At 45.4% G+C, this 24434-nt stretch overlaps 1 protein-coding gene across 3 annotated transcripts in view; it reads left to right on the forward strand.

Annotated features, from left to right (window-relative positions):
• The window catches only part of tusc3 (tumor suppressor candidate 3), a 66177-nt gene that overhangs the window by 22031 nt on the left and 19712 nt on the right, over positions 1-24434 (forward strand). For 2 of the 3 annotated variants that reach the window (XM_076296000.1, XM_076295999.1), the window contains exons 2-4: positions 3791-3931; positions 7525-7665; positions 8403-8492. In XM_076296000.1, coding sequence (XP_076152115.1) covers positions 3797-3931; positions 7525-7665; positions 8403-8492 — 366 coding nt within the window. In that variant the 5' untranslated portion in view covers positions 3791-3796. Of the gene's footprint in view, positions 1-161; positions 280-3790; positions 3932-7524; positions 7666-8402; positions 8493-24434 lie in introns of all 3 variants that reach the window. The other variant, XM_076295998.1, reaches the window with a different exon arrangement.

The raw sequence follows: 24434 nt of genomic DNA on the forward strand, positions 1-24434 counted from the left end.
CCTACATGTCTCTCACCACTGGAGCTAAATGTGGTTGCCATTACCTGCTGTATTTATGCACTTGTGTCTTGTCAGCTGTTCATTTGGTCTTCTCTCGTTTTTTTGTCTTTTCCTTCCCCCCTTCCTGTCCTCTCCTACCTTGTGTCTGTTTGTCCTAACAGACAGGCTAATGAGGAGTACCAGGTGCTGGCTAACTCCTGGCGTTACTCGTCCGCTTTCTCTAACAAACTCTTCTTCACTGTGGTGGACTACGACGAAGGCGCTGATGTCTTTCAGCAGGTGACTTTTTTGTGTGTGTGTGTGTGTGTGTGTGTGTGTGTGTGTGTGTGTGTGTGTGTGTGTGCGCGTGCGTGCATGTGCTCCCTGTCTCCCCACCACTCTCTCTCTCCCTGTCTTTCTCATTGTCACTCCTCTCTCTCTCTTTCTCTTTCTCTCTCTCTCTCTCTCTCTCTTTCTCTTTTGGTTTCTATCCCTTCCTATCTGTCTTTCTCTCTTCATTTGCATTAGCATGGGGCCTGTCGAAGCGGGTGCAGAGATTCTCTGCATGGTAATTAGCACACAAGGAATAAGTTAACGAGAGAGGTAAATAATTAAATTAAGTCAAATCAAGCTGCCTAGAAATCTCCAAGGCTGTTATTGCTGCACTGCCTCAAAGGCATATTCCCTTATTCTGATGTTGTTTGGGTAAGGCTCCCAAGCTGTTGAATTGAATCAAGGTTTGTGTGTGTGTGTGTGTGTGTGTGTGTGTGTGTGTGTGTTTGTACACTCATATTTGCACCTTTGGGGGCATGCAGGTATGTCAGTGATCTTAATTTCATCTGCATTGACCCTTGTCAACTCCTCAGGGTGTCAATTTGTGATGACTTACATCCTGGTGAAATTGCAGTAATTACATTGGAAATAGACGGCGGCAGCCCCGCGTGTTGTCTGTTTGCAGAAGTGGAGAAATGTCAGCGCGTGGAAAATGGGGAATTATCGGGATGAAAAATCCATACAGACTGACGTGGTCGCTCCAGATGTGTGCGGGATCCGCTTGCTTCACATCAATGCTGCACTGTTCATCGACATTTTTCCTAAATGGCAGAAGCTGAGCATTGAGCATGTGTCAGCTGGAGAAGCGCCCTGGCTTAGCGGAGGTTAGGGCCCACCCAGTGCGGCATCCATCAGCCTCCACAATGTGCGCACAGACATACAGATGCACACCGCCACACACACTCCCATACACGCACACTCGTATGCACACACAAGCATGACGTCGTCTCACATTCGTACAGACACACACACACACACACACACACACACACACACACACACACACACACACACACACACACAGAGTCAGGTACAAACATTAAACATATACATATACATATAGACACACACAATAGAATCACAGTTAGAGTCACTACACTAAACCAGATACACAAACACATATAATCACAGACACACAGACACACACACACACACAGACACACACACACAGACACACACACACACACACACACACACACACACACACACACACACACACACACACACACACACACACACACACACACACACACACACACGGACACAGACACACACACACACATCCACACTTGTCAGGGATAAACATTGGGACCCTCTGGTCAGCGGATATGAATCAGTGAGACAGATTGATGTTTGCCTGTCACAGAGCCCTTCCCTTCCAGCCGAGCCCTTCACCTCCAACGCAGTTTTCATGGCAGCATGGCCAAAACACGCGGCGGAGCCTCACTGCTGCAGCACCACGACCCACACGGTGGAGCTCACCTCCCCAGCAACCCCTCCGCACCGCCCCCCTCCCCCCTCCCACCACACCCCACCGTCCCCATTAGCAGTCAGAGCAGCAGTCGCGCCTGTTCAGCAGGCTGTGAGAAACGCGCACAGAAAAGTCTTTAGTGTTCCCGTAATCCCTCACTGTGTCTCGCGGGGCCCGCAGTTCAGCGCCTGCAACAGCGTTTTAAGGAGATGAAGCCTCGGCGCCATGTGACTCGCAGGAGCGCTCGCTTTGGCGCTCGCAATGAAGTGCTCCAAAACACGGCAACTGTGTTTTAAACGACTGCCAGAACAGTGATACCTATGTATTATTTAATACCTCATGCCCTCTGCCAGCGGAAGTGCATTAGAGAGAGAGAAGACAAGTACAGTGGCAAATAGCAGAGGGAAGACAGGAGGAGAACTGAGAGAGCGCTCCTACTTAAGCCATAATGGAGGCAGTAGTGTCTTATTAGCACAGTCATTTGCATGCGAACAAACAGATGGAGAGGAAAGTGAGCGCTATTAGCGTCTCCCGCCGTTTAAAGGTACCAGCCACTCGCCGACAATTATACGATTACGCCCCGAGACTCAAATGACATGTAATTACATGCAGATCACTTATCACTTCTGGAGACGATTCGCTTTTCTTTTGTTTTATTTTTATATTTATTTATTTGTGTGTGTGTGCGTGTGTGTGTGTGTGTGTGTGCGTGTGCGCTTTTTTCTGCCACCTTTTACTTTCCTATTCCCCAGTCCCTTGCTGTGTCCCCTTATTTTGCCTAATGAATGATTCGCCTCTTCCTCCACTCAAGGCGTGCAGTGGGTTTATTTGATGCAATTAAAAGCAATAACCCCTGTAATGAGTTGCTCTCTTTTCTGTGTTTGATAGTTATTTTCCCCACTTTTTTTCCCCACCTTTAAAATGATTATTTAATATCATGTTTTAATTACAGAGATGGATTTGTTTTGGTGCATCTCAATGAGGGAAAGGAAGGCTGAGAGTAGGATAGAGACAGATACGGAGAGAGGGATGCAGTGTGACGGGAGAGGGAGAGAAAGAGAGGGAGAGAGAGAAAAGGGAGGAAAAAAAAACACAGAGCTTGCTTGTGAGGAGGAAAGTCCAAGACCAATGTGCAGAGAGGAGGGCAGTGAGAGGGGTTAAGAAAGATCTATAGAGAGAGAGAGACTGTGAGTCGGGCAAGAGTAATAAGTATTCATGGTGTGGAGCAGGCTGTTCATTAGGCCTGATGGCCGCCGCCAACCAGAGGAGAGGAGTGGAGAGGCGAGGCGTAATTAAATGTGTGTGGTGCTGGTGGCTGCAGCAGAGGAGTTGGCCTCAGTGTGGAGTTGCCCTGAGTACCCTCGCCTACCGCACTGCAAGTGGTGGTACACGCATGAACATGCCACCCACACACACACACATACGTCCCCCCACCTACACACACTCCACACATAGGAGATGGTGTGGTGAAAGCGCCCTGTTGCTCTTGTTTGGTATGTGGGCTGTGTCTGGTGACTGGCAGGCCAATGATGGCTCTACTTTCAGGTGTGTTTGTTTTGATTTGTTTGTTTCTTTGCTTCGTTTGCTGCCAGCTCTGAAGTTGCTTTTGATTTATTGGTTTTGTGTCTTTGGTGTCTCCTCCTCTGTTCTCTTATCTCCTCGCCTCTCCTGTCCACAGCCTCTGTTGTCCATTTTTCTATCTTCTTTTTTCTCAGCTCTCATCTTTCCTTTCCTAAACATCCTCCTCCTCTTCCTGCTGACTTCATTCCACCTCTCCGCGCCCTGTTTCATCCCACTCTCTCTTGCTATCTTCTCAAACTCCTTCTATTATTTCCTTCTTATATATTTCCTATATCCTTATCTCTTCTTATGTCCTTTCATCTCTCTCGTCTATTCTTTTTGCTTTTCCCCTCTCCTGATCACTTCTGGTCTTCTGCCCACTCTCCTCTCCTCTCCTTTCCTCTCCTCTCTCCTCTTCTCATTCTTATCTCGTTTTCTCTCCTCCAGCTGAATATGAACTCAGCCCCCACGTTCATGCACTTCCCGGCCAAGGGGAAGCCAAAGAGGGCCGACACCTTTGACCTGCAGCGCATCGGCTTCGCCTCGGAGCAGCTTGCCAAGTGGATCGCTGACCGGACCGATGTACAGGTCAGTATGAACACACACACACACGCGCACACACACACACACACACACACACACACACACACACACACACACACAATAAGTGAAAATATACTTGCAGCAATGCCCACATGCAGCATACACACATGCAAACACACAAGCAGAGAACATCCACAGATTTGCAGTCACTCACACACATTCAGCAATCAGCACCACTATCCCGTATATTCATCGGCCCACAGTGACGCCCCCCCCCCACCAAACATCACCGGCCTCTGAGTGCCCCCTCAGCTCAGCCAGAGACCCTGATCGCGGCGTGTGGCAGCGGGCCCCGCTGATAAACCCTGGGCTGGCGGTCTGTCGCGGGGGCCGCGGTCTCCGAGGCCAGTCGTGGCGGAGGTAATCTCATTAGCCATGATTCATCTCGGCCCCGACTCTCCCGAGTCACTCGAGCGATGAATGGAACAAAGCACTTTGCACGCGCGCCAGCCTTTATGCAGTCAAACACCGGCATGCTGCGGGAGCATTAGCTCTCCCTGAAGAGAGCAAAGGAGCCATCTGCATCAGTCCCTTTGTCCGCTCCCCCACTTACTGGCCCTATGACCAGGGCAGGGAGCCTTAAAAGCAGCCATCGCTACAACTTAATTCAAATCAGCAGTCGGATTTTTCCATTACAATAATACCACTGGCCACACGGCCATTAATTCTTGTGATGCCGCTCCACATATTGAGAATAAAACAGGCCTTGACATTGGGTGGCGGGTTGCCATGGCGTTCTCTGCCTAGTGCCGAACTGCACTTGAATTATGGGATGGCGGCAGGCTCCCCACCCTCCCCACTTCTTTATCGGGGTTAATCCAATAGCATTGGGAAAGAGGAAGGCCAGCGATGTTGGCGGTGCGTCTCTGAGGCAACATTACGACCTTCAGCCAAAGGCACAAAACATCTTTATGACCGGCGGGGCCTCGCCACTCAGCGCTCGTAAATAGTCCCCGAGTGTGGAAGCCCCGCAGCCAGACGACCGGCTGGCCGGCACACGTACTCTCATTCTAGGGTCATCTCTCAGAGTCACGTGGAAACCATCACACACATATAGATGCTGTCATACACAACACACACACACACACACACACACACAGACTGTTATACATAATCAATCTCTCAGTCAAAGATCAAACATACCCAGCAGCACACATTTTGTGTATGTTCCAGGGATGGAAATTAGCACCCGCCAAATGCGGGTGAATTTGGTAACTTACCAGCCACTGTGGCGGGTAAATAGGCCTACAGTGCATCTGGAAAGTTTTCAGACCCTTTCAAGTTTTCCACATTTTGTTTTGTTTCAGACTGATCTTAAAATGGATTCAATATTTTTTCCCCCTCATTAATCTACACACAATACCCCAACACTCCACAAAAAAGCAGGTGTTTGGAGTGTTTTGTAAATTTATAAAAAATAAAAGACTGAAATATTTCATTTACATACATTTCAGACCCTTTGTTATGACACTTGCAATTGAGCTCTGGTGCATCCTACGTGTGATGCTTCTACAACTTGATCGAGTCCACCTGTGCCTAAATCAATTAATTGGATTATTAAGAGAGACACACATCACTTTACCAAACTGAGTAATCCGGGACAAAGGGCCTTGGTCAGACAGGTAACCAAGGTACCAGGTAACAGGTCACTATGAATGAGATCCAGAATTCCTTCAAGAGGATGAGAGAAGAAGGACACTCCAAACACCTGCTTTTTTGTGGAGTGTTGGAGTGTTGTGTGTAGATTGATGAGGGAAAAAAAATAATTGAATCCATTTTAAGATGAGACTGAAACATAACAAAATGTGGAAAACCTGAAAGGGTCTGAAAACTTTCCGGATGCACTGTACATAGCATACTACAAATAGTCAGATCTGGTCTAAATTTCATAGGTATTTATAGTTCAAAATAAGAAAGTGTCTGTCGGGATCATGTCCCAGCCTAAATCGCGCTGATTTGAAGTTATCTACAATAACTACCAGTGAGCCGCCGCCCGCAGCATTGGCACTGGGTCAGCACTTCACTTTTTGCCACTACCAATAAGAAACTGTCACTATGCTTTCATGTGCTACTGCTAGCTTATTTCAGAATGACTGCATAAACATAAATCTAGCGAGATCTGTGCATTTGCGTTGTATCCTCACAGGCTAATATTCTCACAAATATTCTTTTGAAGTGGCCCGTATAGCTATTTTAATCCGGCCCGCGGCGCCTTCAAGGAAAACTATGACTCGCTGCTATTTAGACCTATGATTCAGACGGACACACATCTCCACACCCATTCGTTGTGGTGAAATATCTCACAAACTCTTCATTCAATAAATTACAAACCTTATATCAGAAGAACTTAACGAACACAAAGGTGTAAAGCATTCCCCTATAAAATTAGCCGGTCCAGAGTAATCCAGTTTTGAAATTGAAGCAAATGTCTACATGGTCTCCTACTTTGGGCTTTTGTAATACTCATGATTTCATAAAAGGTCAAATACAAAATAAATTTTAAAAATATCACCTAGATAACTGTAAATATTAAAACCAGTGTTTTTCAACGTAGTTTCACAAAATGCTAAGCATGCATATATTTACGTTTCTTAAAGCTGAGCTGTGCTTAAATTGTTCAGTGCATGATTTCAGAACTTCATGATTTCATGTTAAATATAGCCTTGATACCTGTGAATAATTAAATCTGATGATGTGTATAGTAAGATCAAGTTGGATAGTTGGATTATAGGAGGCTCCAGAACTCACACCTACCACACCACTTTTATGAAAAGACACTATGGCATGTGGTTCTGTTGACCTTTAGTTTTGTTGCTACTATGCTTGGAGGACAGTTGGTAGGTTCAGCACATTTTAATCGTATCGCAATGATGCCGATAACCGTGATCATTTTGGTTACTATAATCATATCACATTTTCATACCGTTTCTCTAGTGGATGGTAAAAAAGTTGAGTAGCTGGTAGAATTTGAATCCACCAGCCAAATATTGAATTTCCATCCCTGGTATGGCCCTGGCATACTCATCAATTCATACAGTAAATCCACAGCAAGGCATGCCGTAACATGAATATATAACTAGGTATGCACACACATACAGTACATGCTCTCTCTCACACACACAGAACAGAACTGTAGTTTCATATGTGTATTTTGATTACATCGTTCAAACATTTCATTTGTATTTCCCCCATCTGAGGCATGCCTTTTCACCAGTATATTAAATCCTGTCATTTTTTGTTCACGCCTCTGTAATAGTAGTGTATCATAATGGTGTTTCACAAACCCTTCATATTTATGCAGATTAGTTTGTGTGTTTATATCATTTCATGTTACCTTGTCATATTCATCATCTGTGGCATGACATTTGGGAGACACCGTTTGGCATTTCTGGGGAATTGTTTGACATTTGCCTTCTGACTGTCCACCCACAACACCTCCAGCAAGTCCTAGGATTGCTGTTTTTTTTTTTCTTAAGCCTCCCATTTCCCTTTTTTTCCCCTTCCTTCCTTTCTTCTTTTGCATTCATTCATTCATTCTTCCTTGATTCCTCTCTTCCTCCCTCCCTTCTCACCTCCAGATCCGGGTGTTCCGTCCACCCAACTACTCTGGCACCATTGCTCTGGCTCTGCTGGTGTCTCTGGTGGGGGGGCTGCTCTACCTGCGCAGGAACAACCTGGAGTTCATCTACAACAAGACCGGCTGGGCCATGGCTGCCCTGGTAGGATGGCAAAATCACACCGTCAAATTGTTTAAGTCATGTTGAAGTTGAATAGTTGAAGTTAAATAGTTGAAGTTAAATAGTTGAAGTTAAATAGTTGAAGTTAAATTGTTGAAGTCAAATTGTTGAAGTTAAATTGTTAAATTGTTGAAGTCAAATTGTTGAAGTCATGTTGAAGTTAAATTGTTGAAGTTAAATTGTTGAAGTCAAAAAGTTGTCTTTTTATTACTATTCTTTACTATTCTATGCTCAAGCCTGTATTGTGATGTGATGTGATGCTGGGAAAAGAGCTAGAGTTCTGTACATTGTGTGTGAATCTAACAGGAATTAGAGTTGAGTCTTCTGCACATCCTGTGTCTTGCATGCTGTGTCATAAGAAATTCTTACAAACTACAAACATTGTAATTTAAGAAATTTGCTATATAATTTGCTATATACCAAATCCGGTAGAACAGGTAGTCTAACACTGTTACATTGTTTACTCACAGAATGTGCAGTCAGTGTGGCCTCAGACTCATTTCTTAAGAAAGCAACTTAGTTGTTCTCGCTGTTTGTCAAGGCGAACTGGAGTTTATGTTGACTTTGGGTGCATCTTGGCCACATGATCGATTGGATTACATTTCTTATTCTCTTACATTTTTTTCTACTTGTATCTCTTCTCCTCTCTCTCCATCTCTCTACCTCTCTCCATCTCTCTTCCTCTTTCCATCCTTCCATTTCTCTATTCGTCTCCCCAGTGCGTTGTGTTCGCCATGACCTCTGGTCAGATGTGGAACCATATCCGCGGTCCTCCATACGCCCACAAGAACCCTCAGAATGGCCAAGTGGTGAGTGATCTGTGCCCCTTCAGCTTTGTTGTCTCTTTTTTTCTCTCTGTTTTTTTTCCTTTTTCCTTTCCCTCCTTTTGATTTACCATGTCTTTGGTCCACACACAGAATGTGTGAGTTCCCCTGTGTCTGCATTTTATCTTCCCCTCTCCCCCTCCCCTGCTCTCTGTGGTTCTTTCGCCACATACAGTGGAGTGCATGTGCGGAATACTTAAGCGCTCCTACTAGTGTGGTACATCTAAAAGAACTTCAAAGGTAGGGGGCTGAAAACATAAACAATAGCTGTTTCTCATGCAGACAGCTCTGGGGGGGGGGGGCGACTGGGCATATTCCTTCCAATCCCAGTCAAGATCAGAAGTTAATAAGTCAGGTCAAGAAAACAACCTGTCTTAATAGAATTAAGGTCTTTTAATTAATACATCAAATAAATAAGTGGAAAAGAGGATTTGAGCATGTAATCCCTTAAGACTAGATGCTTTATGTTTTTTTTTTTTTTTCCATCTTAATGAAGTCACGCGGTACCGTATCAGTTTTCTTCTCATTAACGGGAGCTGACGAGGGTATTTCAGGACACTGTGTTTTCTTATGGTGAGCTTCTGGCTACAGGCTCACAGCTCGGGAAGATGCCATGAGCAGAGCAAACCTATGTGTGTGATCTACATCCTCCTTGCTCTCCTCGACTAGCCCACTTCTGTCTGACAGACAAACCGAAGTCTACCTTTGCCAAAGCTATGAACATGGCGTCCTCATAAACCATTCGACACTGCTCTCAGTGGTAGCCCTTACTCTCAAAAGCATGAATTGCACATAGTTGACACTCTTGGTGGGGAAAGGGGAATGGTTGGTTAGATATCGCATGGAATTTTTGCTAAAACATTTTGAAGGTGTTCAAAGACCTCTGCAGTGTGTTCCTGCAGTTGCTTAAAGAACATGGTGGCCTGAGTGAGTAAATGAGTGCTGTGAGAGGGCCTCTGTGTGCCCTCTCTGGGAGTGTGTTACTTTGGCCCTGGTTACGGCCCTGCTGTGCCTGACGGACAGTTTCAGTGTTAATGTGGGCCGTCTGGAGTCCCAGCCATCTGCTGGCACTAAGCCGCCGCTCAGGACCCTGTCACTGAATTCAAAATAAAGAGCAGCTTTCCTCACCTGGACCTGCGTTTTATGGCTGCCTTTATGGCTGTCGACCCAACTGCTGCATGGGAGTGTGTGTGTGTGTGTGTGTGTGTGTGTGTGTGTGTGTGAATGAATGTGTGTGTGTATGAATGTGTGTGTGCATGAATGTGTGTGTGCATGTGTGTCTGATAGGTAGAGCATGAGGCAGAGAGAGAGAGACAGACATACCGAAAAGAAGATAGAGAGAGAGTGATAGAAGTCGTCAGGATAAGAGACAGTCCGAGGCAGCGACGTGCCGAGCGCAGCTGGGACTTTGCGAGAGTGTTGGGCCGAGAGGACCAGCTTTATGCTCGTCCAGAGACACGCGGCCCGGGCCAGTCTCCACACGTCCAGATGGGGTCAGCTCCAAGACAGCTAGCAGCACACCAGGCCCATAATAAACCCACACCAAGCGACGACCTCGCCCCCACTCTGCCTCACTATCCCCCTCTGCTGCTGGGATGACTGAAGTGCAAGTCCTTTGGAGATGTGTTTTTTTTTTCCCCTCTGTGAGGGGGAAATAATCAGCCACAGTCCCCTCCCCTCCCGTCAGCCAATCTAATTAGCTTTAATGAATCATTCAGCGAATGTCAATGGGTAGTGCTTGATATGCAGCCTGAGTCAGCAGGGGCCAGAGCTAATTTGGAGTTAGCTAGAGTATGCTTGGGATCAGAAGTACCCCAGCGCTCTCCTTCCCCCAAACCCCACTTCCCCAAATGCCTCCCCGGAAGACTTCCGGCGTGACACCGGGCAAAAACCCCAGAGGCGCCTCTATTGCATGCGCCCGCAGCATGCTGAGGGGTATCCCATCAGGCCCCCGCGATGGCCAGGGTGGAAAGACGATGGCAAACAGCGAGCTGTGCATCAGAGAATGACAATTAAGAAAGAGCCCGAATGGCTGATGCTGAATGGCTAATGCCCAATGAATAGTTAAGGAGATTCAACGGCACGTGTTTGTGTTTGAGTGTTTTGGGGTTACATGCAGAACTCATCTGCGTGCGCTTCTGTGTGTGTTTGTCAGCACACACTTGGATGTGAGTGTGTTTGTCTGTGTGCGAATGTTTGTGTATTGAGGATTACTTTGTGTTTCAGAGTCGTATTTATTCAAATGTTTGACTGTTTGTTGCTCTCCCTTGTAAAGGCTGTTTGTATGAGTGCTGTATGTCTGTCTGCGCATGTGTGTGTGTGTCTGCCTGCACAGGTCCATGATCCATTTCTCTCTCCACCCCCTGGTCTGTTCTGACACCAGGCACTTTTATGAATAATTCAGCTATGAACATTGATCTTTAAGACATAAACAAACCGCTAACAATGCCGCCATTTCCCCAGAGCTCAAGGCGCTTTAATATCAGTGCGGCGGCAGCCCGCTGTGCACAATGCTCCCCGCCCGCATCTTCACCACGCAACTAAGTGCTTTTGTGTTGGGGTGGGAGACGGGCCAGAAGTCTGTCAACACTTTCAGTGGCGACTTTTGTCCTCCAGACCCCAGTGGTGTGTGTTTGTGCATTATAACCGGCCTTCATGTATTGCTACCAACCCACAAACCTGTTTTAGGATATCCGGATACAATAATGCCAAAGTATATTGAAAATATTTATAAAGGACAAATACAATAAGTTTGTCATTAAGAAGTGTGCATGTGTGAGAGAGAAAATGTGTGTAAATATGTGTGAGTTTGAGTGTGAATATGTGTGTGTGTGTGTGTGTGTGTGTGTGTGTGTGTGTGTGTGTGTGTGTGTGTGTGTGTGTGTGTGTGTGTGTGTGTGTGTGTGTGTGTGTGTGTGTGTGTGAGAGAGAGAGAGAGAGAGTATAAGAGTTTGTGTTTGTGTTTATATAACTGAGATTAATGCTGAAGAATTTGTCTGGTGGATTTCTGCAGTTCCACACATGGGGGTAAGAGGATAAGCCATTATTTCATGTGAGAAACGGTGGCCAGCCAGCCTTAGTTCTTATCTCCACACACCCTTATTTACAGGCCAACAAATATTATTCTTAGCTAAAGGCCTCAACACCAAAAATAGTCCCTCAAAATACAGCATGTTGCCGAGATAGGTTTCCTGGTCATCATTTATTTTTGTGCATCCAACTGTGAAATTAAAAAAAAATCCAGAGAAAGAAATTGAGGCACTGAATAAGAGAGGAGGAGGGGGAGGGAGGAAAAATACCTTGATTTTCTAAACGCTACATTTGCATGACATTTCTCTTGTCAGACTGAAAGTGCCAGTTTTGCCTTCTCTCTCTCTCTCTCTCTCTCTCTCTCTGACTTTGTCTCTCATCAGAAGTCCAGGGCAAAGCCTATTTGAAAGTTAAAAGTTGTTTTGTGTCAGAGTTTATAATCATTGCTCTAGAAAAATAACTGATGATGTATGCTTATACACACGTGCATGCCTATTCAACTGTATTAAGCTCTGCTTAGAAATTGGGAGCTGAAGTCTCAACCTGCTCAGTCACTCAGCAGTTGGCTCTGTGATTTCAGAAAAGTCTCATCATTGCTTTATGGCCTGCTGTTTAGAACACTAGCGATAAAAATCATCCCTTCACTCTGTTGAGACTAAAATTAATCTGAATGAAATAGCTTTTTGTGTGATGGTGCATATTTTCTACATTGCCTCTCTGTTGCATACCCTGGATGCCCTCCACCTTTACTCAGGTGCACAAATCCACAACCATTTGAACAGGATTGAGCCTATGTAACAAAGCGCGCTGTGTTGCACATGGAAGTTTGAGTGAGTGACTGCTCATGACGCAGGACTGCAGGATTTGGAGTTCAAATTCGCTGCCTTGGAGTTCAGGCACGCCTAAAATCAAGAGCATTTGTTACACTCTCCTTGGCTTCTGTGTTTTTAAATCATTTTTAAAGCTCTTATTTTGGCTTAAGGCCCTACACTTGCTTTCTAATAACAACCCTAAAAAATGACTGACTCCCTGTACCACTCAATTGAAGTTATTTGTCAACTGCAAAAGCCCTGCTATCTATTCCTCTGTGCATCCGAGAGGCGTACTGCGGCAGAATGCTCTCCAGATTACTTTCAGGACAGAAAAGAATGGTATGGAATAAAACATGAATATGTCATTTATGGAAATAAGGTGACCTACCAGCACCAAAGTTTTGAGAGGGGGGAAAAAAGAAAATTTCGAAAAAAATAAATTGTAGCTCATTTAAATGGAGGTTTTGGCTGGATGCAGAAATCGATCCAGCCCAGTGAATTTATGTCCCTTTGACATACAACCCTTGAGAACGGGTGCTGTGTTATACCTTAACCTCTATATACCTTAAAGGGAGCCTCTTGTGCACTTGTAAGATAGATTAATTGTAGAATTAAATGAACTTTCCTTTTACTTCAGGTAGTAGAACATAGATGCCATGTAAGTGCATGTGTATGCTTGGGTGGTCGGTTGTGCGGATTTCTATACAGTATGTGTACATGTGTGTGCCAGTTGCTCTCCTAGTTGGGGTTGTTGTTTGCAGGTAATTGCTTGCCTGTCAAGCGTGGTTCATATAGTTGAATATGTGTGCATGCGTGTCTGTCTGTCTGAGGGTATGTACAGTAGAAGTGTGTGTTGACGTTCTGTATGTGGTGTTTCTGTACCATCACAAGGCCTCTCCAACATCACTCTCCTTCAGACCTTCGTTCACCCTCATCAGAAGTTTGGAAACACTTTTCGTTTCTACATCCACATGTTAATGAACTTTAGATGGACATCATGCCTCTCCAAAGCCCAGAACATTCTCCGTCTTCCTTATTGCTCTCCCAGCTGTTGTCATTTTTATTACATCTTTGCAAATATTTTGGTTCCAGTTGGATGAGGCCTGGACTCGGGAGTCCATATTAAGTGAATTGAACTGTGAACTCAAGCATTAAATAAAAGTGCACTTAAGGTGGAGGGCTTCATGGGACCATGTCCAGGGAAGTTATTTGTTATTGTGAAGGACTCTGAGCATTAAAAATGAATCTGTGTGGCAAATGAGCGCTTTAATTACGGTCTGGAGCGGGAAGTTGGGCGACTCTGGGACTGCACGAGTGAGAGACAGTCTGGAAGAGCGTGAATGAGAGAGAACAGAATGAGCAAACAAACAGGGCAATGAATGCTGATTTACTGGGAATTAATCATATTGATGAAAAAGCCGCTCCCCTCTCTGCACCCAGCTGAAAGCCCCCCTGGCTACAAACTTTTATGTGGAGGGGATTTTTAGCTTCCGTTTGGATTTCTCAGCCCAGCGAAGCGACATGTTTTTTTCGCCCATGTCCTTGCATTTTCGATTTCTGCAGAACAGAATGCGACCTTTGGGCTAGTGTGTTCATGAATGTGGACCTGTTTGCCACTTTGACATCATTTAAGTCCAGTCCATTCAGAACTGCTTTGAATTGCATTACTCACTCTTCTTTTTCTTCCCTCTTTCCCAGCTTCCAGTCAGTGTTCATTTCTTTTAGCCTTTTCCTCCTCTCTCCTCCTCCTCCTTCTCTTCCTCCTCCTCCCTCCTCCTCCTCCTCCCTCCCCCTCCTCCTCTTCCTCCTCCTCCTCCTCTCCTCTTGCTATCTTAATGACCCAAACAGCACCCCCAAGCATGACAGTCAGGCGGGCTGTGCTCCCATACCCCATTGGCTGACATCCTCTTTGCCCCAATGATCCACTGAAGGGGCCTTATATATTCCCTCACACACCCCCACTCCACTCCACCCCGCCCCTTCACTTTCCTCGCTCACGGCCCGACTGAATCAGTGTAACCTCGTGCATCAGCAGTATCACTATATTACATTTATAGACGGTTATTATTGAGGTATTATAATGGTGGGGTGTAAATTGCCCCTCTGATTTTAGTGGCGGAGCTCAGCAGACAGTGGAGCAGGTGCATATCACTCCCTGCTAATACGGGCCCGACGAGTGTCCTGGCGGCGACGCCGGCGCCTTATGAAGCCCAGCGCAGCGCCTTTAATGGCCAGGGGTGACCGGAGGAGAGGACGGCAACAGCGCTAAGTGCCTCTCCGTAGATGAGAATGCCTTGTTATGGCTGTGCCATAGAGGTTGTTTTCTTTTTATGCATAGCTTACAAATAACAATATTAACGCTTCAGGAAAACTCACTTGATAGATGTCTGGATATCTGCCGTGTGACTGTCTTTGAATTTCTATGATGTTGAACTTCAGAATTCTGTTATGGAGAAACTGGACAGAGAAATACCAGACACTTGATTGTTTCCACTAGAATGGGGCATTAGCCAGAATGGTCCATACATTAGCATGAGGATTTTTGTTGATCTTTTGTTCATTTTTGTTGTTTTGGAGTAGTCATCCTGCTTTTTGGACACTTGAGGAGATGCAGTACCTGAGTTGGTTTAAGCTGTGCTTGCATCACCTGGAGCTGGAGAGACCATCACGACAGCTCACATCTGGTGCTCTTGTGCTGCCTCTTGAACCTGATACCTTGGGTGGTGTTCACTTCTACTGCGCTGCACCTGTTGCGGGGTAACCTGGAGTAAATCTGTGGTGTTGGCTACTCTGGTCTCATCCCTGTAATTCCAGTCCTGTCCCCTGCTGTGTGACCTGCATCTCGAAGCCACATTTCGCTCCTGTTGCGGTAGTGTATATCTTTTATTAAGCTGTGGGGATTTCACATATCCTGCAGCTATCAGGTCTGTGTGGGCTGGATCTAGTTGTGGGTCAGCCTGACCACCAGGCCCAACTGAGGGAAAAACTCCAGTTTGCTAACATTGCACCTGGATTTGGAGCTTGTAAGTTCAATTATGTCTGTGAGTTTCCATGCTACCAGTGCCATACCAGTTGACCAATTCCTCCATAAGGACTTAACAGGTGTATGGTTGTGTGTGTGTGTGTGTGTGTGTGTGTGTGTGTGTCCGTGTCCGTGTCCGTGTGTGAGTGAATGATGGTGTTTGTGTGTGAGAGTGAGCAGAAGACTTTCTGTGAAGAGGTGGCAGAGTTATTTGTGAGTAAGCAGATTATATGTGACTGAAAAGCCAAGCAGGCATATGTGTTTTGTTTGTCTGCACACACACACACACACACACACAAATGCATTCTAAGGAAGATGAGTAATAGTGTAGCAGTAGCCAGCCCTCCTAGGGGGAGCTGGACTGACGGTCCAGCTCACAGGAGGAAAGCTCCGCATGTTTTCTTTGAGTCCCTGCATCTCTCCCTCCCACACACACACACACACACACACACACACACACCCCCACACTGTGTGTGTATTAGGGGTGTAACGGTTCATGTATTCGTATTGAACCGAAACGGTACGGGCGTCACGGTTCGGTGCATGAATTTACACGGAGAATACACGGTATAAAAATACATAAAACTCGTGTGCGCATTAATTAATGTAATGCGCAATTACTGTTAAGTAGCGAGAGTTACGGGAGTTCTTTAGCGACACCTAACGCTAATCTGTAGCCTCGCCTTAGCTCTGAAGCTCTGATTGGCGCCTATGTTTTTTTTGTCAGGTCGTCGGTCGAGTCCGTCAGTCATTAGCAGCACTAAGGTTAGACCCACAAGAGTTAGAGGATCCGCTGGTCTCTTTAATATCGCAAGTTTGAGAACTTCAGTTACAGTAACGTTAGTACAGGCGAAAGAGTGGTGGATAAGATGAAACTGTGTGTCGGCGTTGTTCAGCAGTTGTTGGGTATGTGAGTGGAAAAAATGCTACACATATTCGAAGCCATCACCCAGATGATGTAGGCTACCAATCACTGAAACGAGGGGAAAAAAACTTCCCCTGCGCTTCAGCAGCCTTTGGATACACATACAAATAGGGCCAAAACCTATGGCTTAAATTAAATGATTTCGTAATGACAGAAAGCTATGTAAATCGCGTGGTAATTACCTTTAAGTTGGGGTAACTTGTAACTTCTCACATGAGGAGCTGGTAGTGTTAAGTGCATAGACAGTAAAATAAAGTGACAACGCTAACCAGGCTAATAAACAAACCAGTTGCCTAGGAAGAAAAGTACAGTGCATTTTCATGCACTGTAATAAGAAGAAGAAGTTGCCTAGGAAGAACAGTACAGTGCATTTTCATGCACTGTAATAATAAGAAGTTTTCGGATTTCAATAGAGGGGATGCATCCCCTCTAACCAGGCTAATAAACAAACCATGCTACGGTGAGTTAACGTCAAAGGGCAGTCACGTGACTTCTAGTTGTAGTCTTTATGAAATGAAAGGAGCAATTTCGTTTTTTTTTAAAAGGCAAAATAGTGTGATATTTTCACAGTTAGTAGGCTAGATTATTACTTTACACACAATAAAAAAAATATTGAGGCACTTGTATACCCTTCCATATACAACTAAACACAGATGTTGAAGGTCTTGCTTAAGTGGATTTCATTTCAATCATTTTTCTATGTAATTTGCACTTTCAGAAATAAGAGATGCTGTAGGCCTATTTTCAGTTTCATAGCTGATTGTCTTATTTTGTTTACAAGTTACAGATGGAGTCTGGGTACTTACTGTACTGTTTAGCCTACATCTTACACACTTCAGGCTGTTGCAGATAACTCAGGGAAGAGACTGTATGACACTAGGTGGTACAGCCTGAGACATGTACAAAAAAAAATGCTTTCTGCATTTTTGTTTTGCTTTTCCCTCCATTGTATCGAACTCGTACCGAACCGTGATGTCCGAACCGAGGTATGAACCGAACCGTGACTTCTGTGTACCGTTACACCCCTAGTGTGTATGCGCATGTGCACACTAGTGTGCGGGTGTGTATCTCTCAGGTCAGCAACCTTTTCAGTATTCCGTACAAATTCACAATTTTAATGACGACTGTATACCACAGTTGAATTTTAATTCACATTATGTTTAATCAAATTGCATGCTCACTGTCTTAATGCCAGCTTAGCATGATTTGTAATAGTGTATGTAGTGTAGTGCAATAATGACTCCACTAGTGGTCAGCTGTTTGATGTTTTGCGTAACCTCTGCTCCTGCCTCTAGCCTCCCATCCCAATGTTAATAAGCTATACACATGCACACAGCCACACTCTGTCTCTTTCTCTGGCACGCTGAACCAAATCCTGTATGCCATAGCTTGGTGCTACCCCTGATGTGTCTGTTCGTTCATGCCCACGCCAGAGTACTTGTCCAGAGCAGTGATGCATGACTGGCCACTGCAGTCCAGGATTTCTGAGGCGGGCTACAGAAGTATGTGTTTTATATTCCTACATTGATGGCAGTGAACTTTTAGCTCTGTTTGGGCTGTATCCCTTTGATATGAAAAGGTGTGTGCGTGTGTGTGTGCATGTGAGCCTGTGTGTGGAAGTACAAGTGAGTAGAGTTTGCACCTCAACCCTCTGGCAGTTGTCCCTGTTTCCCTTTAATGCTTATCAAAACAGCAGGAGCTTGGGCTGAGTGGAGCTCAAACAAGGGGGAGGGAGGAGAGACAGCAAGGCAAGGATGCTGCAGCAAGTGCCATGTGAAGAGTGCTGCTGTCTATGCGACTCCAGTCGGATGAGACAAAGCCACACTGACATCCATCCTGGGCGAACACACAAACTAAACGCACACATACTAAACACACACTGAACACACGCTAAGCCCACACTCACACACACACACACACACACACACAGCATCCTCCCATCCTCATTTCCAGTGGACATCACCTCTTCTCCTCCCTGTGTTCCATGTCACCTCCTCTCGTCAGCACTCGGCACCTCCATTGTCCCTTTGTTGCTCAACCTTTTTTTCAGTCCAGTAAGTTTGATTTCCCAGACACAAATGCACTGTTTTGTGTTCCCACAGCAAGACGTAGTTCACGTCTTGAGTCAGCATCTCTCTGTCTCTCAGCTTTTCCTGCTCTCGTGTGCACACACTTCCCTTCCCTTTCCCCTCACATTCATTATCGCCATCTTTCCACTGTGTCTCCCTTTACTCACTTGTCATCTGTCTCTCTTCCTTGTACTCAATATTTTCTCTCCTTCATTTGTTAGTCTTTTTCTACCCATTCCTTTTTACTCCTCTTTGAAATCTTTCATGTCTCCCCTTCCCCTCTCTCTCTCTCTCTCTCTCTCGCTCGCTCGCTGTCTCGCTCCATCTCTCCCTCTCTCTGCCACTGTGAATAAGCTTCATTTCCACTCATTAGTGATAAGGGAATCTGGTGACATTTATTGTGTCGTTGGCTGCTTCAGGCAGGCTGTGCCAGATCCCAGTTTTTTTTTTCACGCTGACTGTCAGACACCCAAATCCGCCCCCAGTCTCGCCAGCCCAGACAGAGAGCCCCTCTGTGGAGCTGGGGTTTGTGGATTTTTGGCCTGTATCCCTGCTGAAAGGTCTCTGATCAGGACTAGCCAGTGCTTGCAGACTTGAGGTTTTATTTTACTGCGCAATATTATGTTATTACGCAAAGTAGAGACACCAGACCAGATGTCTAAGTTAAAACACATCATCATCTTCCTCCATAGCTGTGTTTTCTTGGTTATCTCATTGGGTCATTGAGTAGACCGCTGACTAGGCTTGTGGCAAGATAATTGGCTTGTGGCAGCCAAGCATTCATAATGACCTATCATTGTATCAGAATTCACCAAGTGTTGGATTATTCACCCAGTAATGTGTAACATGACTCATGAGACAGGTTAGTTTGACCCTACTGGTTTGTTGCAATGGTAATCCTGCTCAGTATGAAAGGAACCACTGATTCACTTGGTCCCCACAAGCCTAGTCTATGTTTCATGTTTTTGCACAACATTTAATAATCATAACAAATGTTTCTGAGACAATTTTGTATAACAAAGAACCAACAACTGTCTCTCCCAGCTCCTCCCTGTTTATGAAAGATTATATTTTCATTGGATAAACCCACTGTGCTTGACTTGGTTAATTTGGATAATATTGAGCTTGAACCAACTTGTTGACTCTTCCAAACTGCTCAAGCAGCCACATCACCTTCCCAAGATGCCTTGCGCAACTGACAACGATACCTTGGCACTATCCATATGATTAGTGTCCATCAGAGGCGGTTGGCACGCCTGAAGAGTGAAAAATCACCTTGACTCATTTTCCAGTTACCAGCAAGTGGAAGTCTGTGTCCTGCCTCCTGTTGCAGACATCACTCTTGTGCTTTGTTCCTCTCGTTATCTGCAGAATGACCACTCCATTGGCTGTCATGGCTACTGTGAGCATCCTCAAGGGCAATCGTTCATTGTTCAGCAGCTGTCCTTCACGGCTAAGTGTCTCCCGCCACCCCCAACCCTCTCCCGCTCCAGCCAGGCCCAGAGCCGCTGAATATCTCATTGACTTCACTCATTGTTCTGGTAATAGCTCAGTTGGATGGTGAAGGCCATTAGCGATGGCGACTAAATTACTTTGTTGTGAGCTAGCAGATGACTCTAGCCATGACTCTACCCCTTCACGGCCAAGCTGTTCTCCGTTACAGGACAGGCAAGACAGCGCTGTCGTGATGAAGTCATCTCTGATCTCTAATGCTGACACGGAGTTCTGGTCACCCATGCAACCCTTATCACCTTATCACAGAAAACCATAGCTCCGTACTGTCTGGACATCTTTATGTGTGTGGCACATGAGCAGCCCAGAGAGAGAGAGAGAGAGAGAGAGAGAGAGAGAATAAGAGTGGAGGGGTGCTCAGGCATCACTAGTGAAGCGATTAGCTGCAGGACAGATGGCCAAAAAGAGAGATGGACCTGTCATAATTGTCCTATCCATGGAAGCTGAGCTGCTGTTTGGAGCAGTAATTGTCCTGGGATGGCATGAAATGAAGCACAGCTTTCCCTCTCTGTCTTCTGCACTGCACGTAACTGTTTTTCTTTGGGGAAAGAAAGATGATTTTGATTCTCTCCTCTTCTCTCTGTGTGTGTGTGTGTGTGTGTGTGTGACGGGGGGGAGGGGGGTGTAAGCGGGCTCCTCTACATTCTTCGTTGTGATCATTAAAAATACAGGCGAAATTAATGGGTTCCTGCTGATTTTGTGGGACTCTTTCCTGAGGGGCTGATATATATTTAATATGCCTACCTACCTTTTCTCGCTGACTTCTTTCTGCCTTTGTCCCCTTGACTTCTCTAACAACTCTCCCTTCTTGTCTTACTCCTCTTCTCCTTTCCTGTTCAGCATACTGTATCTCCGTCCTGATTCTCACTACCTTGCTTTCCTGTTCAGCATACTGTATCTCCGTCCTGATTCTCACTACCTTGCTTTCTTGGTGTGCACCTCTGCCTTCCTTCCTCGTTCTCAGCCCAGCTCACTTACTTCCTCTCCTCCCCTTCTCTCTCTTCACCATCTTCCTCCTCTGCATCTCTCCTTACTTCCTCTCCTCCCCCTTCTCTCTCTTCCCCATCTTCCTCCTCTGCATCTCTCCTTACTTCCTCTCCTCCCCCTTCTCTCTCTTCCCCATCTTCCTCCTCTGCATCTCTCCTTACTTCCTCTCCTCCCCCTTCTCTCTCTTCCCCATCTTCCTCCTCTGCATCTCTCCTTACTTCCTCTCCTCCCCCTTCTCTCTCTTCCCCATCTTCCTCCTCTGCATCTCTCCTTACTTCCTCTCCTCCCCCTTCTCTCTCTTCCCCATCTTCCTCCTCTGCATCTCTCCTTACTTCCTCTCCTCCCCCTTCTCTCTCTTCCCCATCTTCCTCCTCTGCATCTCTCCTTACTTCCTCTCCTCCCCCTTCTCTCTCTTCCCCATCTTCCTCCTCTGCATCTCTCCTTACTTCCTCTCCTCCCCCTTCTCTCTCTTCACCATCTTCCTCCTCTGCATCTCTCCTTACTTCCTCTCCTCCCCCTTCTCTCTCTTCTCCGTTTTCCTCCTCTCCGTCTCTCCTTTCCTCACTGCTTTGTTGACTTTTCATTTATCTCCATCTCGGAGAAAGTCTTTTGACCTTTAAGACGGAAGTCTGAAAAACATTGAATAAAACAATGAACAGAATCATTTGTAAAGGTTACAACACGAAATCCATTAGGCAAAGCCACGTCCCTGGAACTATTTGTCTACGCTTGGCGCATGAACAAGAGATTCTGGGATGGAGTGGTGAAAAATAATGGAAAGGAAAAAAAAAGTTCTGGGAAATAACTGCTTTGCCATTCAAATCCCCCAGTCATTTATGAGACCTTTTCGAATTTGTTTAGTTAATTCAGTCTGACTCAACATGGACAGAGACAGAGGCTTTTAGTTCTAGTAGGGAGCAGAGGGATTTAGAATGTTAGTTTGTTCAGACAAGTGCAGTTGTACCCACCCCCCTGTCTCTTGAGTTGAGCCGGGAACATTGAAGCACTGTAAGGTTGTATGACTCATAGTGGTCACCTTAACCCGAGCCTTAAAGCGTAACTTTCGCCAAAAAGCATCCTAGGGTGTTTTTGTGAATGTACCCGAGTCACACTTTCGTTTAAAAGCATAATTACGTCCGAACGTTTGAACAACTCACTTGGTTTTTTTGCTCGCCACCGTCAAGGAGTGAGTTGTCCAAAACCTTTCTTTTTAGTAAACTCCATGTACACGAACAATGTTCTCAATGCTCGAGTTCATGTGTAGAGACACTGATGATACTTCGATCAATGTTGTGTCGAGCTTCTTAGTGTTTTAAAAATAGCGATTTTGACGCAATCTTGTATCAAAATAGTAGTGCCCTTACGATTCCCATTCAAAAGGCCATTTGACCCAAAAACACCCTAGGATGCATTTTGGCGAAAGTTACGCTTTAACCACCAACCCCTGATGTGAATTCCGACCTTGTCTTGTAGATGTACAGTGTGTCTGACCATGATCCTGGACCCTCCATCCTGACTGCTCCCTGACTTTACACACACTGTACAGATAAGCTGACACTGCAACACATTTCTCAAGTAGATACACGAAAACCCTCACCCTTTCTATGGCCACAGCAAGCTCATTAGCATAACTCTATTTGTATTCCCTGCTCTCACCAACACATAGTTTTTGTACAAAAGAAAACAGGGTAACAAAATGAAGTAACAAAGTAGGAAAAGAAATACTCTCGTAATAGGAACTCTGGAAAGGCTGTAGAATGTTACCTCTTGCCAAAAGAATGTGGATAAATCCATCAAATGTACACTCATCATGCAGCCGCAAGGCAGGTTAGATGAGGGTGTTCAATACAGTCGGTTGTTCTTGTGGCTTGTTAAAAAACAATTTCTCAATTAAATCTCAAAATCTCAAATGGCCAGCCTGCAGTCTGTGGTGTCAGCACTTCAGATGCTGTTTGCTGCACTGAGGTGTGTCTGTTCATTTGACCTAACGGTGCTTTGGATACGCAGGCTTTTTGAGTCGGACTCCAATATTTACCCAGTATGTAAATGCATTTGTGTTGATAGTTTCTGGTTGTGGCACTGCTGCTGGGGTAGTGCTTGGTACCCTTGCAAATACAGTCCCAGTGGGCTATGGTGGTCTTGGAGGAGGCCGACATGGAGTGGTATTTGTGATTCCTGATACTATAGGGAAAACATTACAATGATGTGATGTGGTCATCTGTGCTAGTTAGTCTAAGTTAAGTCACAGGAGAGGCCTGTGTTCAAAAACATTCTTCACAAAGGATGTGAAGGAATTTGAATTTCATGTGGTATAAGTCTACTGAGCAAATAAATACAGCTGCAAACATCCTCATAACATTACCAAAATAGTGTTAAGCCCACAAAAAACACTGCTTTTATAGCAGAACACTGTAATATGAAAAATAAGTGATCATATTTTGCCCGTGTTCATTGCCATTGCCAGCAATGCAGGCTTTCTTCTTTTCTCATGTTTGTTCTAGACATGGGAGTCCATGGAAGGATGCACATAAATGGCTGAGGCTCACCGTTAATATTTCATAAGTCATGTAACACTGACTCTGAGTTGATGCATTTTAGAGAAGAATCAGAGCATGGACACCCCCAGGTGTGCCCGAAGACTGAAGTCCATTTGGCCACGTGTGCCCGCGGGCATGGTTCAGCTCTCATCATAACCACTGTGCATATCTACCAAGCTTTCGCATTGACCGGGCTCCAACTTCCTGCTCCTCCATCTTGGCCTCACTTTAATGAATGGAGATGTAAAACTCCATTCATCAGTTTAATTGGAAGCAGCACCAAATGTATTACAGTATTTTTCATCCCAGCCCTGGCGCCAAAGTGATTTGCAATTCCGATTTATGCGCCTGCACTAATGCGCAATTGTGTGTTTCTCGACAGAGGGGTTCTCCTTTGTTTGTTCTGATTGAAAATAACATTAAAACGAGCCAACCAAGTGGAAAGAGAAAGCTAAAGAGAGAGAGAGAGAGAGAGAGTGGGGCGAAAGAAGTAGTGTAAAAAAACGGCAAGGGATTGATGGAGAAGAAGCGATAAGCAATCTTGTTTATTGAGAACTCTCGTTCATGGAAGGAGGATTGTTATTGCATTCCTCATCGCAGAAATTTATTCTTTCTCATGGTGGGGGTCTGGGAGCTCAATGAGACATCGTCAATATCATCGCCAGGCCAGATAAATAGGCCTCTCAACAGGAGAGCAACAAAGCAATTTTTTTTGAGAGCGTTCAACTACAAAGCTCAGATTGAAACAAGGCAAAAATGAGGCAATGCCTGCCCGACAACACTCTTCAGCGCAGTTTGGGGTTGCCGTGATGTAGTCACAAGGCAGAACTCATGCCACGCCACTAAACGGGCACAGTCTATTCTCATAGACAAGATGGCTGCCAAGTGCCAGCCTAGAGATTGGTGGGTGTGCTCTGATTGAGTTTTGAGTGCCACAGGAGCCAGGGGTGCTGCCGAACTCAAACACCTGGCATTGGCTGACTGACTGACTGACTGACTGACTGACTGGCTGACTGGCTGGTGAGCTGGCTAT

This window comes from Alosa pseudoharengus, unplaced genomic scaffold, assembly GCF_046254945.1.
Source record: "Alosa pseudoharengus isolate Yale_2024_CS ecotype anadromous, Long Island Sound unplaced genomic scaffold, YU_APseudo_1.1 YU_APseudo_1.1_scf_2, whole genome shotgun sequence".
NCBI classification, from domain to species: domain Eukaryota; kingdom Metazoa; phylum Chordata; class Actinopteri; order Clupeiformes; family Clupeidae; genus Alosa; species Alosa pseudoharengus.